The sequence below is a fragment of the Rosa chinensis genome, chromosome 2 (genome assembly GCF_002994745.2).
Source record: "Rosa chinensis cultivar Old Blush chromosome 2, RchiOBHm-V2, whole genome shotgun sequence".
Taxonomy (NCBI): Eukaryota; Viridiplantae; Streptophyta; class Magnoliopsida; order Rosales; family Rosaceae; genus Rosa; species Rosa chinensis.
Window position 1 is genome coordinate 42702856 of NC_037089.1, and position 13050 is coordinate 42715905.

At 38.3% G+C, this 13050-nt stretch overlaps 2 protein-coding genes across 2 annotated transcripts; both read right to left on the bottom strand.

Moving 5' to 3' along the window:
- Window positions 1-6117: 6117 nt before the first annotated feature.
- On the bottom strand, window positions 6118-6598 carry LOC121051657. Its single transcript, XM_040514479.1, has 2 exons — window positions 6320-6598; window positions 6118-6187 (listed from the first exon to the last, which is right to left on the bottom strand). The coding sequence occupies exons 1-2, from the start codon at window positions 6593-6595 to the stop codon at window positions 6155-6157; spliced, it is 309 nt and encodes a 102-aa protein (XP_040370413.1). The 5' UTR covers window positions 6596-6598; the 3' UTR covers window positions 6118-6154.
- A 26-nt stretch (window positions 6599-6624) lies between these two features.
- LOC112184307 (disease resistance protein RPM1) lies at window positions 6625-9064 on the bottom strand. Its single transcript, XM_040513409.1, has 2 exons — window positions 6779-9064; window positions 6625-6636 (listed from the first exon to the last, which is right to left on the bottom strand). Exons 1-2 carry the CDS (start codon window positions 9062-9064, stop codon window positions 6625-6627), a joined length of 2298 nt encoding a protein of 765 aa, XP_040369343.1.
- Between the last annotated feature and the right edge of the window lie 3986 nt (window positions 9065-13050).

The window sequence follows — 13050 nt, forward strand, 5'->3', positions numbered from 1 at the left end:
AAAGATCAATTTTACACATATTCCTACTCCGGCTAGGAGAAACCAAGCCAAGCAAAGAAGAAGGAGCGGCCGCCTGACCAAATGAACTTCAAATGAGTTGAAACTTTCCAGATTCATTCTAGAAAGCCCAAGGATCATTTCTTATGAAGAGTGCCAGAGCAAACTATGAGTGGAAGGCCTTCAAACAATCAGCCCAATTTTCTGCAGAAGCAAAACTGGAAAACTGGACCTGTAAGAGGTCCAGCAGCATTTCCGGCCCAACCACATGGCAATAAATTCTGAAATTTTACCACAGTAATCTACACTCATGGTGGATAATTTCATATGAAGAAGTCAAAGGCTAAATCTGAGTTCTTAGTGGAGATAAAAATTAAAGGAATAAAGGAAGAGAAAGTGCTCTCACCTAACAAATCCACTAAGTGTTTAAGTGCTCTCACCTAACAAATTCACTAAGTGTTTAAGTGCTCAAACCTAACCCATTATGATTTGTTTAAAGGCCAAATAGTGTTGCTTGGAAGCCTATAAATAGAGGCAAAAACAAAGACACAATACATTCCTTCATCCATCTTATCTTCTTTGTCTCTCCATTTCCTTTCCATCTTCCTTTTCCATTCTCTAGTTCTTAGTTTTGCATTTTCAAGTAAAGAGAAGAAGAAGAAGCCGTGAGGACATAGCCTCCATCGTCCACCTTGAAGACTTGCTTCCAAGATTCAAGATTCCAACGTTCAAGCTCTCCATCTCCATCTCCCCTCACGGTGTAATTCATTCTTTTTCCTTGTAATGATCTTTTGTTTTCCTTGTTTGAATTCATATGAACTTGTTTCTAGTTAACAAATAATGTTAAGGGCAAAGTTTAAAGCCCGTTTATATGTTTTGAGATAAAGTTGTGATTTCTATATGTTGATTTTATGTTGCTTATGTGGGTTTGTTTAATTAAATTTGCATGATAGAAAACTTTTGTATTTTAATCTTATGTGGTTGCAAACACTTAGGGTTTTGATATAATTGGTGCTAGGTTTAAGAACATGAAATCGACTTTTCGTTTTGTGTAAACTTGAATCAAAGTAGTAAAGGTTTTGTGCAAAGACCGAATTTAATTAAAGAGGATTGCAATTAGGTGGACTTTTCCATACTAAGTTGTACACTTGAGTTGATAGCCTTTCTCTATGTCTAATGCGTTGAACATGTCATGATTGACTAGCTTTCTAGGGCTTGATTGCATGTTTGATAGGATTAATCTAGGTGCTTTCGCTTAGGTTAATTAGCATTGAAAAGTAAAATATGGGAAATCATTTGCTTTCGAATGTTTCACATGATCAACTCCTCTCTCATGACATTTAAAATCAACTATATGAATTGTAATTGGATTTCTTGCATATGGATGTGGTTTTGATCCACCCTTGTATATATGTTTTTACATTTTCTTTATTTTATTTATCTTAATTTTCAATTCTATAATTCTTAAACCCCCCTCCCTTTTATTTTGTTACTTGTATATATTTCTATTCTTTATTTTATTTTTGTAAATAATACTTTATTATTTTAATTCTTTATTTGTTTATACAATTGTATATATTTATATTCTTTATTTTATTTTTGTAAATAATACTTTTCTTTATTTGTTACACAATTACAGGTGTACCCTCAATCCCCGGAATAGAACGATCCCTACTTACTTATACTACTAACGACATTTCAGGGTTAAATTGCGCGCTTGCTTTGAGCGCATCAGCAGCGGTGTGGTCCAAGGATGGAGGATAGATCTGTGATCTTGGGCTGTACAGATCGATCTCGATCTGACCATCTCGGATCGGAGGTGAATGAGGCGCTGCGACGGGGTGCGACTTTCCGGCGGTGGGATCTAGCGTCATCGCATCTGAGATCTGGGTTATGGCTGATCAGATCGAAATACGGCAATGGCACTCCAGGGCTGTTTCATCTACGATTTTGGATCTGCTCATGGTCGTTAGACGGGTGTTGGGGTTGTCTGCGGTGTGGCACGGCGTAGGGATGCGGTGCGGCGACGTGGTGATGAGGGAGTTCGCCGGCGGTGGGAGTGGTTGCCTGCAGCGCGTGTTCTTTGGTGTGGGGAGTGGTGTTTGGACTGGGCCTCTGTTCCTGGGCCCTGCTGGTGTTTTTATGTTTCAAGTTATGTTGGTTTTAGTTGTTTGTTTATCGTTGTTATTTTGTTGATAATAAGTCTCTGCTATGATTTGGTAGGACGGCGTGGGCTTTGGGCCGGTCTATGCACCTTGTGTGCCTTGTCTGCTCTAGGTAGGCGGCGAGTTCCTTGCTTTAGCAAATGGTCGCAACCTCCTAGTGGCAGTAACATGTCTGCTCTAGGTAGGTGGCAAGTTCCTTGCTTAGTCAAATGGTCGCTACCTCCTAGTGGTAGGGTGAAACTTAGTGTCACTGGATGTATTTTCCAGTGGCAACATGATGGGAAAGCTGTGAGTATGGAATTTATGCTATGCTGTAATCGAGTTGCAGATCGAGTTATCTTTCCGTTGTGTCACCGCTGTAAAGCAAATAGAGTCGCCTGTAGAGCGCTCTTTGCTAGTTGGTGCATAACTGAATACAATTGTTTGGTAGAGAGTCATGACATTATTTCAGGGTGTTCTCTAGCAGCCGCACCAGCCCTTTATTCAAAAAAAAAAAAAAAACTAGAGAGCATTGATGCAGACGTATTTCTAAAGTGGTTAGCCAAATGATTTTTTAGCTACTTTGGCTAAAATCAGACTAAAAAATAGCTAGTATTGCGAAAGATGCTCTTAGCAGACTCTCTATTTTGGCTCTTTAGCATTTTTAGAGAGCATGTTTAGCTTTTTATATATTTTAGCAGCTGCACCAGACTCCTAAGTAGTTATCCATTATAACTTTTAGCTATCTTGCTTCTAAATATAGAGAGCAAGATGGTGCTCTCTATAATTTAAAACATTCATTTTGAGTTGTTTTATGTAAATCATAAGTACATTTAAACTATTTAAACTTTATTTAAAAACTAATATAAATTCAAAACTAGCTAAACTAGAGAGCATTGGTGCAGACGTATTTCTAAAGTGGCAAGCCAAAATGATTTTTTAGCTACTTTGGCTAAAATCAGACTAAAAAATAGCTAGTATTGCAAAAGATGCTCTTGCCAGACTCTATTTTGGCTCCTTAGCCATTTTAGAGAGCATGTTTAGCTTTTTATCTATTTTAGCAGTTGCATCATACCTCTAAGTGACTCTCCATTATAATTTTTAGCTATCTTGCTCATAAATATAGAGAGCGAGATGAGGCTTTCTATAATTTAAAATATTCTTTTCGATAAAATAATTTATAAATACATTTAAACTATTTAATCTTCATTTGAAAAATAATATAAATTTAAAATTAGCTAAAATAGAGAGCACTAATACAGACTTATATCTAAGCATCTTTAGCAGACTGTCTATCTTGGCTCGTTAATTAGCTATTTTGGAGAACATGTTTAGCTTTTTATCAATTTTAGCAGCTGCATCAGACTTCTAAGTCGCTCTTCATTATAACTTTTAGCTATCTCACTCCTAAATATAGAGTGCGAGTTGAGGCACTCTATTATTTTTGTTAACTTAAAACATTCATTTTAAGTCATTTTATGTAATTTAAATACATGTAAACTATTTTTTATTGATGGCTGAACGATCACGCATATATAATTACAGGTAATTGGTTTAATAGGGAAAAAGTTTACAGGTATTTTGTATTGATGGCTGAACGATCACGCGTATATAATTATGGGATTGTATATCGATTTTTATTTGTGTTAAAAGTCAGGAGCGTGACACTCGCTCTCTATATTTAGGAGCAAGATAGCTAAAAGTTATAATAGAGAGCCACTTAGGAGTCTGGTGCAGCTGCTAAAATATATAAAAAGCTAAACATGCTCTCCAAAATAGCTAATGAGCCAAAATAGAGAGTCTGCTAAAGATGCTCTCAAATATCAACTTCAACAGTTCCCCTATTTCATTCCCTATTTGAAGTAATCCCTAAATTTCATGTTTTCATCACCTATTCCTATACCGAAAAGAGAGAACGTTGGTAATGAAAATAGTCACCATTACATCAATTATTTATTTTGATGTTGGAAATGCATTAATAAATAAAGTCATTTAATTTTTTTTTTCTTTATAAACCAATCAAAAATAGAGAAGTTTTAAATACACACCCCTAATTACTTAATACACACTCCTTACTCAATACACCTATCATTTAATTTCTCATTCTAACATTTTACCAAATACACAACCCAAATTACCTAAAATATCTTTAACCTTAAAAACCATGAAATACACTATTATTTAACATTTGATTGGTATATATAATTGACCATATTAATTACTTGTGTTAGTTATTGAGAAATCTATAAGGATTCATTATTATTCCCTTCAAAGTTCAAATAGATGCTTAGAAATAGGTTTTATATTATTTGACTTCTCATCCACTAAACGTCCTTTTTATCAAGTATAAAATTTTGAGTCGAACATTCAGCCAAAATTATATCAATAGTTTTTCCACAATGGCAGAACTACGAGGTTGTTATTGGATGGTCAAACACATTAACAATTACAAAGTTTTATACCTGTGATGTTTTATATTAGATAATAAATTGTCTATTAATCACTTTTAAATAAATAAATAAATGAACTAAAAAGTGGGAGTAAAGCGATATATTTTAAAAACATTTAATGCTATTGATTTCAAAATTCTAAATTAATTACATGGTACCTCACCCCATTTAATTACAATTCATTTAAGGAAAATTTAAATTAAATGGTTTCTAACTTTATTCTTGTTTTAAATGAGGATGCCATGTATAGAAATTCATTGTGTTTATAATTATAGAATAATATAAGGAACATAAGATTATTATTATTATTTTTCTTTTAATACATAGATGTCTATTTTGGCCATTTAACCTACCTATAAAATCTGATTTGAAATATAAAATAATAGGGATGTGTATTAAGTAGTTTGGGGTGTGTATTTAAAATGTCTCTCAAAAATATTCAAAATATAGCTAAATTTTAAGCAATATTGTTGGAGAAAAATAAAAAGATGGTTAGGTAAAATATATTTGAGGTATATTTTTAACACAACAAGAAAATTTTAAGTATTGTTACTGGACTAGCTATTAGGAGTTAGATAATTAAAAGTTAAAATGAAGAGCTTAAGTCATAGCCTCATAGGGCAAAATTCTAAGTAGGTTAACCTATGGCCCTTAAGATTCTAAACTTAGTCATTAGTTACAGCCTTATAGGATGATCGATTGGACTATCTTCTTCTATAAGGCAATCACCTTCAACAGAAAATGACCTCTAATAATCAAAACCACCTAGAAGAGTCATTAGTTGGATGATCAATTGGACTATCTTCTTCTACCTAAGGCAATCACCTTCAACAGAAAATGACCTCTAATAATCAAAACCACCTCGAAGAGTCATTAGTTATAGGATGATCGATTGGACTATCTTCTTCTACCTTATAAGGCAATCACCTTCAACAGAAAATGACCTCTAATAATCAAAACCACCTCTCTTCGCGGTGGAGTCGAGTGCTATAGCCGCACATAAGAATATTTCGTGTGACAGTGAGCGACGAAAATTAGTGTCACTCATAAAATTTGTCTCTTATAAAATGGTAAAGGTTATTTTCCCATTTGGCTGGGTGATTGTATCAAAGGCTGATGTTTCAGCCTGAGGCTGCACAGGATCACTTTCACCCTCTTGTAAGTTGTTTTGATTCTATTCAATAAAGCAATATTCTCCAAAAAAAAAAAAAAAGATTCACAACTCTCACAGATAAAATAGAGCAAAACATGGTGTTTTTAGGCTTACGCATAAGAGAGATATATAAGCCATACAGATAGAAGCCAATTAATAACCCACAATCTAACAAAACTAATAACTCGTATCATCCAGTCCTGTACCAATCCAATTTCCACACATATAAGAATTTGTGCTGTGTTAATGACAAGAAGAGATAACAGACCCAGCGGTTAATTTGACGGCTTCTTCTTGCTAAGCCATCAAAAACTAGCCTGCATCGTTTGAAAGAGTACTGGAGAGGTTAATTATCCCAGAATGCTGCTGCCTTCTTCAATTCCTTGTACTCAAACCAGCCATCTTCACCTTCAGACCGCTGCCCCTCTTGCAGAACAGTTTGCCTACACAAGAAAAAAAAAATTAAAACAGAAGAAGGGCGTCAAAATGGTAGCCCATGAGTTATAAGGATCACAGATACGGCTTAAAATCATTTATCTCTACCAAGGATTTACAATACATTAATGCATAATCACCTTGTGTTTCTGCAATGAAAAATATTCCGATTTCGGAAGATCTCTAAGAATGGATGACTCGAATATGCTGAAACAACGTTCTTGAACCATTGTAGTGAATTCATCGGGCATCTCATTCCATCTGATTTCTTCAAATGCATTAAGACCTGCCACTCCTTCTGGAAGTGACTTCAAATTCTGACACTTGCACATGGTTAACCGCTTAAGCTGAGGCATTGCCCCATCTTCAATTTTCACTACCTTTAGCTCATCAAATTGTTCTATGATTAATACCATTAGTTTCTTGAACGTCTGAGCTTTAAAAGTCAACTCCTCCCCTGTGTAATAGTCAATCAAATTGAGCTCCATCAGATTAGGCAAAGCTTGAAGGGCTTGAAGTGGATCATCTCTAGCCTTCAGTTTTGACCACTTTAAACCGATCTTTGTTAGACTAGTAAGCTCAGATATCCACCGCGGTACCCTTTCTAGCTGTCCTTCCAAATATAGACGTTGAAGATATAGAGGAGCCACAAGAGGGAATGTCATATGATCCAAATCAAGATACTCGTCCTTGCTTATTGCTCTTACATCAAGTTTGGAAAGATCCTGCATTTTCTGAATTGAACCACACAATTGTTCCCCATCTTCTCTTTTGAGATCTGTCAGCCCCAACTTGCTGAGACCAGCTAACATTTCCAAAGCTGTCCTGATTTCACTCGTGGTTTCTACCTTGATGAGTGACAACGTTTGTATGGAAGATAGAGCTCCAAGATTACTAGCAGAAAGAACCACTCCTCCACTTCCCCCATCTTTGCAAAAAACCAGGAGGTGGCGCAACATTTCAAGTTTCCAGATCTCATTTGGTAAATAGCTCACACTGGTGTGCCTAACATCCAAGGTTTCTAAGTATACAAGCTTCTTTATGGATTGGGGAACTGTTTTAATTTGGGTTTTCTTCAGACTCAAGTACTTGAGGAGAGTGAGACCAAGTACATGTTCGGGAAACTCCTTCAAAGCTACACCTTGCAAATCTAAAACACTTAAATACTTACCAGTTTTGAGTATCATTTCAAGCTCAGAAAGAGAAGTTGCATGTCCGAACACTAGTAAGGTACGAATACCACTAGTCATACCCCTTATCTTTTCGACAGGACCATTATTAAGAGAAAGGCGTCGAATACTGTCAGCTGAAGGATTGTAGTTTCGTTCCAAAACAGTTAAGAAACTATTTTGTCTAGAAATGTTGATCTCTCGAACTAGGTGCAAAACACGGCATCTCCTTACTCGTCGTCCATCCACATCCCTGGTGCTGGCTACAACCAAATTTCTTTTAAAAAGTTCATCCAGAAACTCGCCTGCAGCCTTCTCCTTTGGTTCTCCTTCTTGTGGCCCTACGAATCCTTCGGCCACCCACAATCGAATTAGCCTCTCACGGCTGATAGAGTAGTCTTCAGGAAACATGCTGAAGTACAAGAAACAACTTTTAAGATGGCTTGGGAGATCCCTATAACTCGGCTGTAAATTACGGCTAATAACAGAAAGATCTGAGCCGTGTCTACATATTTCATATCTAAGTCTGTCATGTAGCCTCTTCCACTGAACTGGAGTTTGTGGCTTCTTGGCAAGCAAATTACCAATGGCTGAAATTGGAAGGGGCATGCCTTCACACCTTTTGAGTATTTTTTGAGCCCACTCCTCTAGAATATGTGGCAACTGTCCATCACTAGCTTGAAAAGCCTTCTTGCAAAACAGCTCCTGGGCTTCCTCTGATGATAACCCACTACTCAAATCATGGATATAGTCGGGGGCAACAGATGTTACATCAGAGTTACGCGTAGTAATGATTATCTTACTCCCAGGCAATCCTTTTGGTAAGGCACTTACGATCCGTTCCAAATCGTCTCTGCTCCAAACATTATCTAAAACAACTAGGAACCTATCTCGCTGTAGAAGTAGCGCCAGCTTTTCTTTTGAATCATCTTCTTCCTGGAGAACTGTCGTCGGAGTTTCTGGATATGCTTCCTGCCTTTGGGCCTCAAATTCTCTTAACATCTTTAATAAGAGCATCTCCACTTCCATGTTTAGCACATGAACCCAAGCATAGCAGCCAAAAGGCCCAGAACCTTCTTCACGTCGTCTGATCCTGTCGCTCCGGTATACATTCTGTACCACAGTGCTTTTACCCGAGCCACCAGGACCTGCAATCAAAATCGTCAAACGGGCGTCGTCTGGTGCCAACTGTTTAACCAGTTCGTCTTCACGTGTCTTAAATCCCACTATTTCATCACCTTCTGCAAGAACTTGGTGAGGCCATGTATGTATCCGTCTGGAGCTGGAGCTAATTTGTCGGAGCATTGTTACTAGCTTATCAACACTCTCTTTCTTCTCCCCCATAATGTGACTTATCTTGGACGACAAATTTCTGGCTGCGTTCTTTACTTCATTTCGTGGGAGAAATGGAATCATGTCGTGCACTTTCCGAGATAATCCTCTGTTGCCGTGGACGTTAAGCACAAACTCGGAAAGAGCATCCTCAATTTCATAAGCTATATATTCGACATCTTTCACAGATTGTTGAAGCTGGTTGGACGCTCCTTCAATCTGATCTTCTGCGTCCCTTAGAACCATTTGGATTTCCTTCAACCAAACCTCTGTTCGGCGAACAGTGACATTAGTTGAACCGTCATTGTGTTTTTGGTAGAGTGCTTCCACTGTGCCAAATATCGCCAATGCGAGAGAAATGGCAGAAATTGCAATTTCAGCCATTTGTGGAGAAAAACGAATTTCAATTTCCACGAAATTTGTTTCTCGGGCTGTGCAAAATTCCTCACCGAGCAAGACTCACAACGGAAATGCGCGCAGACCTACCAACTCAAAGAAAATATAGGTTGCAATTTTGTGGATGCATGACAGGAATACTAATTAACTGTAAGAAGATAAGCTCTGAATTAATTCATGGATATGATGAGAGTGACGGTGTGAGTAGAATCACATGCATATATTGCCTCAGAAATCAGCGAAGACAGACAATGTTACAGAAAATCAGCGAAGACAAACAATGTTACAGGTAAAACGAAAGTCTCCGTGTTACCTAACAGGACATGCAGGGCATTTAGTTTGACTTTTCATTTTTATTCCTATTTTATACTAATCTTATATACTAAAAATAGAGGGGATTATTCTAAAAAAAAAAAACAAGAGGGTTTTTTTTTTTTTTTGAAAAATAAAGAGTTCATATCAATTGTATGACCCTAGCTAGTTCATAGATTAGAAATAGTACAAAGGACTTTGACTACTCCGTTTTGACATTGATAGGTTAGAATAGTCTATACTAGCAAAAACACCTCGCCTCGTAGGCACTATATTTTACCCAATCCCAAATGCCGAGTACGCAATTGTGGTACGTTGGAAGTAAGTATTTCTACAAAGGCTGACAAAGACACTTAAACTAGTACAGACATTATTTTTAACTGAAACAAACAACTAAACAATAGAGAGCTCCCTTCCCTTAGCAGGAGTGGAGCTAGTACCCTCTTTTGGTATGATAAATTGGGGCAGTCCATTGACCAGTTTCTCTGTCTTCCTTGAAGACTTTGCCTTCTTCTTTGGAACCGTAACCTATGTCTTAGCTTTATTATTGGCTCCCCTCGGTCTGCCTCTCTTCCTCGGCGTTTCTAACACCTTTTTCAAAACAGTCAAACCCATTGAAACATCATCCAGGTTCGTTCTGCCCATAGCCAAACTCAACCTCGGTTTCTTAGGCGACACCCTATCTTCATCAACCTTTTTAAGGCGGCGATATATCACCAGCTTCAATACATGCTCTGTGCCTGCAGTTGCAGACTTCTCCCGAGCCATGCTATCCACCGGTTCCTATGCCTTGTTTGCTGCAGCTGCTTGAACTAGTCCATCCTCAACCTGGGGTAGGTTCCCCACCGGCATTTTCGGACTAGTCTCGGTTTCCTGCAAAAGCACAACCCCCTATTGGTCTCCATTTTCCCATTCAGCCTCAACAGCTTCAACCACGACCTTATCAGCATGCTTCTCTACACGCCCAGCACGAACATGAATCTCACATCTGGTTTTTGGTTTATGACGTCATTGGACTAAATTACTCGGGTTTTTGGTTTCTCCTATTGAGTCCTCTCACCATCACTCTCTCTCCTCAACTCTGATCAGTCATTCTAAGCTTCCAAACCTTGCTAGACCCGACTGCTTGGAACTCTGAGCTTGGGCACCAAACACCAAATCTTGCCCTAAAGTCAGTGTCGCTTCCACCTGAGCCAATACACGTTCCAAGTTTTTCCTTGCCAGCAATGCTACACTGTTCAAAACTGCCTGTAATGGTGGTTCAACGCAAGGCAAGCTAACATAAGTCAATAGTCCACACTCTGATCAGCATCTCCCATACAGGTTTTCAAAGAAAAAATCCAAACCCACCACTATCCCATCATCCACCGTGAATCTCCGGTGAAGCACCATCGATTATAGCAAATCAATCTCAACCCTAATCCGGATACGACCAACATCGAATTTGGTAGTATCCTTCTGTACAAGGCGACATAGAGCACTTCCAAGCTGCCTCAAACATTGATCAGAATGGTAAGCAGGTGGAAGGACCCTCACCTTGATCTAGAACACTACAGAAGGAAATGGTACTTGCATCATATCCCCTATTCCATCATAAGGATCCAGAACCACCAGTGCACGATCAAAACACCACGGCCCTCCCTAGAGAATGAAATTACCGTCTGAAGGATCCGTCAGAGTGAATAGGAAGCGTTCTTCGTGTGCCTGAGCTGTATACCGACCATAGAGCCTCCATGCTAGCCAGAACATCCCCATGAAAGATCACTTGTTAAAAGCACGAGCAGTCAACAATTTTCCAACCAGAAAAGTCTGTGACCTGCGCAAGCCTTCCCCCTTCGGTGGCCTGAGATCCACCAGCTTATGGCCATCTGCCAACCCCAAAGAGGCCACCAGGCGTACCGTTGAATAACGAGGCCACCAGGTGTACCTAGCATCCATAACCAAGCTAGGGTTTTGAAGACTAGAGTTTTTCTCTTTTCTCTCTTTTTGCTCATGCATGCGCGGCTAGGGTTTTGAATAACGATTCGTCACAAATAGAGGGGATTAATGGTATGGCTGTACTTTTAGGAAAAGTTGGCTTCTGCTTCTTTTTTTAGAATAAGTGACTAAGAACTAAGCATGAAGTATTTGGTAAACTGAATTTTTATAACCGCTGTGAGTGCTATAAGCAGAGACAGAGTGTTTTGATAAATTTAAAACTAAAAGTGCTGTGAGTTTGTAGAATGACCATCTTAACATGCAAATCAAGAGTTTGGTAATATAATGTAGTTCAATTGCTCTTTTGATGGTTAGTTTAGTCCTTAAAAGTGCACAAACAAACAAAAAATTAGAAATTTAATCATTGTGGTGACGTGATACTTTGATACTTTTTTTTTTTTTGGGAATAAGGGGCAGTGCATGAGAGAGTTTATGATAATGGAAAATTTTCTTGAAAACAGAAACTTAGAATGTAAATCTAAATAAATTGGAATTGAAAGAGTTTCTAATGATTAGAAGTAAGAGCGTGATAATGATTGGAAACTTAGGGTGTCTGAATCAACCACAAGCAATCTTATCTACGCTTTGAACCAACCAATGGATTCTTTCCTTTCTTTAGATAACAATTCCCGCATCTAAGTTCATGTACGACACTTAGACCATAGTTTTCCTTAAGTGTATGATTCTCTCCAGGTACGGTAGAGGTCGTATATCCTAGCATGCAGTCTATCCAGGTACGGCATAAATTTAACATGTAGGACTCAATACATTCTAGAAAACAAGGGAATCATGCAAACCATTACTTCAAGTACGACAATAATGTAATTCACAATTCTTTATCTCATGAAGCTAATTTGAATTATCATGCAAAGCCCTAAAGGTCGCGAATCAATAGAACTTTAACATAAGCAACAATTCAAGCAGAGATTAAGAATTTATCAAAACGAAACTATTAATCCATCAATTGAATATCAAAACATGTAAACAATCATGCTAGGGCCTCATCATAGAAAAGAGGTTTAGAAAAATAAAACTAAATAAAACATAGGAAAAACATGAAAAGAAGGGAAAGGGAAAAGAAGGGGAAGATGGGTGAGTCGTCTCCGCTCCTTAGGTGTCTTCAATGTGTGATGCCCCGGAAATTCTTATTTATTTTTCGAGGATTTTCTGGAATTTAAGTTGGGGTTATTGGACGGTTTCGTGGCTCGTGGATGGAGCGGGAGTGTTTCGGACGAATTTTTATTCGGAAAATATGACTTTAGGGGTGGCGCTAAGGTTGACTTTTGATACGTTCAGATTCTCCGAAAACTTCCTTCACGAAAGTGGTAGAGCGCGTCGATACGAGTTTGTGGACAAATGGAATGCATCAATCGTATTTTGTATGGGGAAGTTATGGCTTTCGGAAGAAGTTTCAATTTTGATATAAATAGGAATTTCTGAAATTATTTTCATAATTTCCAAGTTTCCTTTTTCGGAAACTCTCCTTTTTCTCCGTTCTCTCTCCTCAGCCTCCGCGCGACCCGACCCGACTGGTTCTCTCACCTCCGGCTACCTGCGGCGACTGGACAAGCCGAAAATTACTCAGACCAGCGTCGTGCTTTGCTCTGTGGTGTTGGTTTGCACGGTGGTTCACCGAAAAGTGGAGATCGGAGCAGCAACAGTCGACGCGATCGGGACCCGGTCGG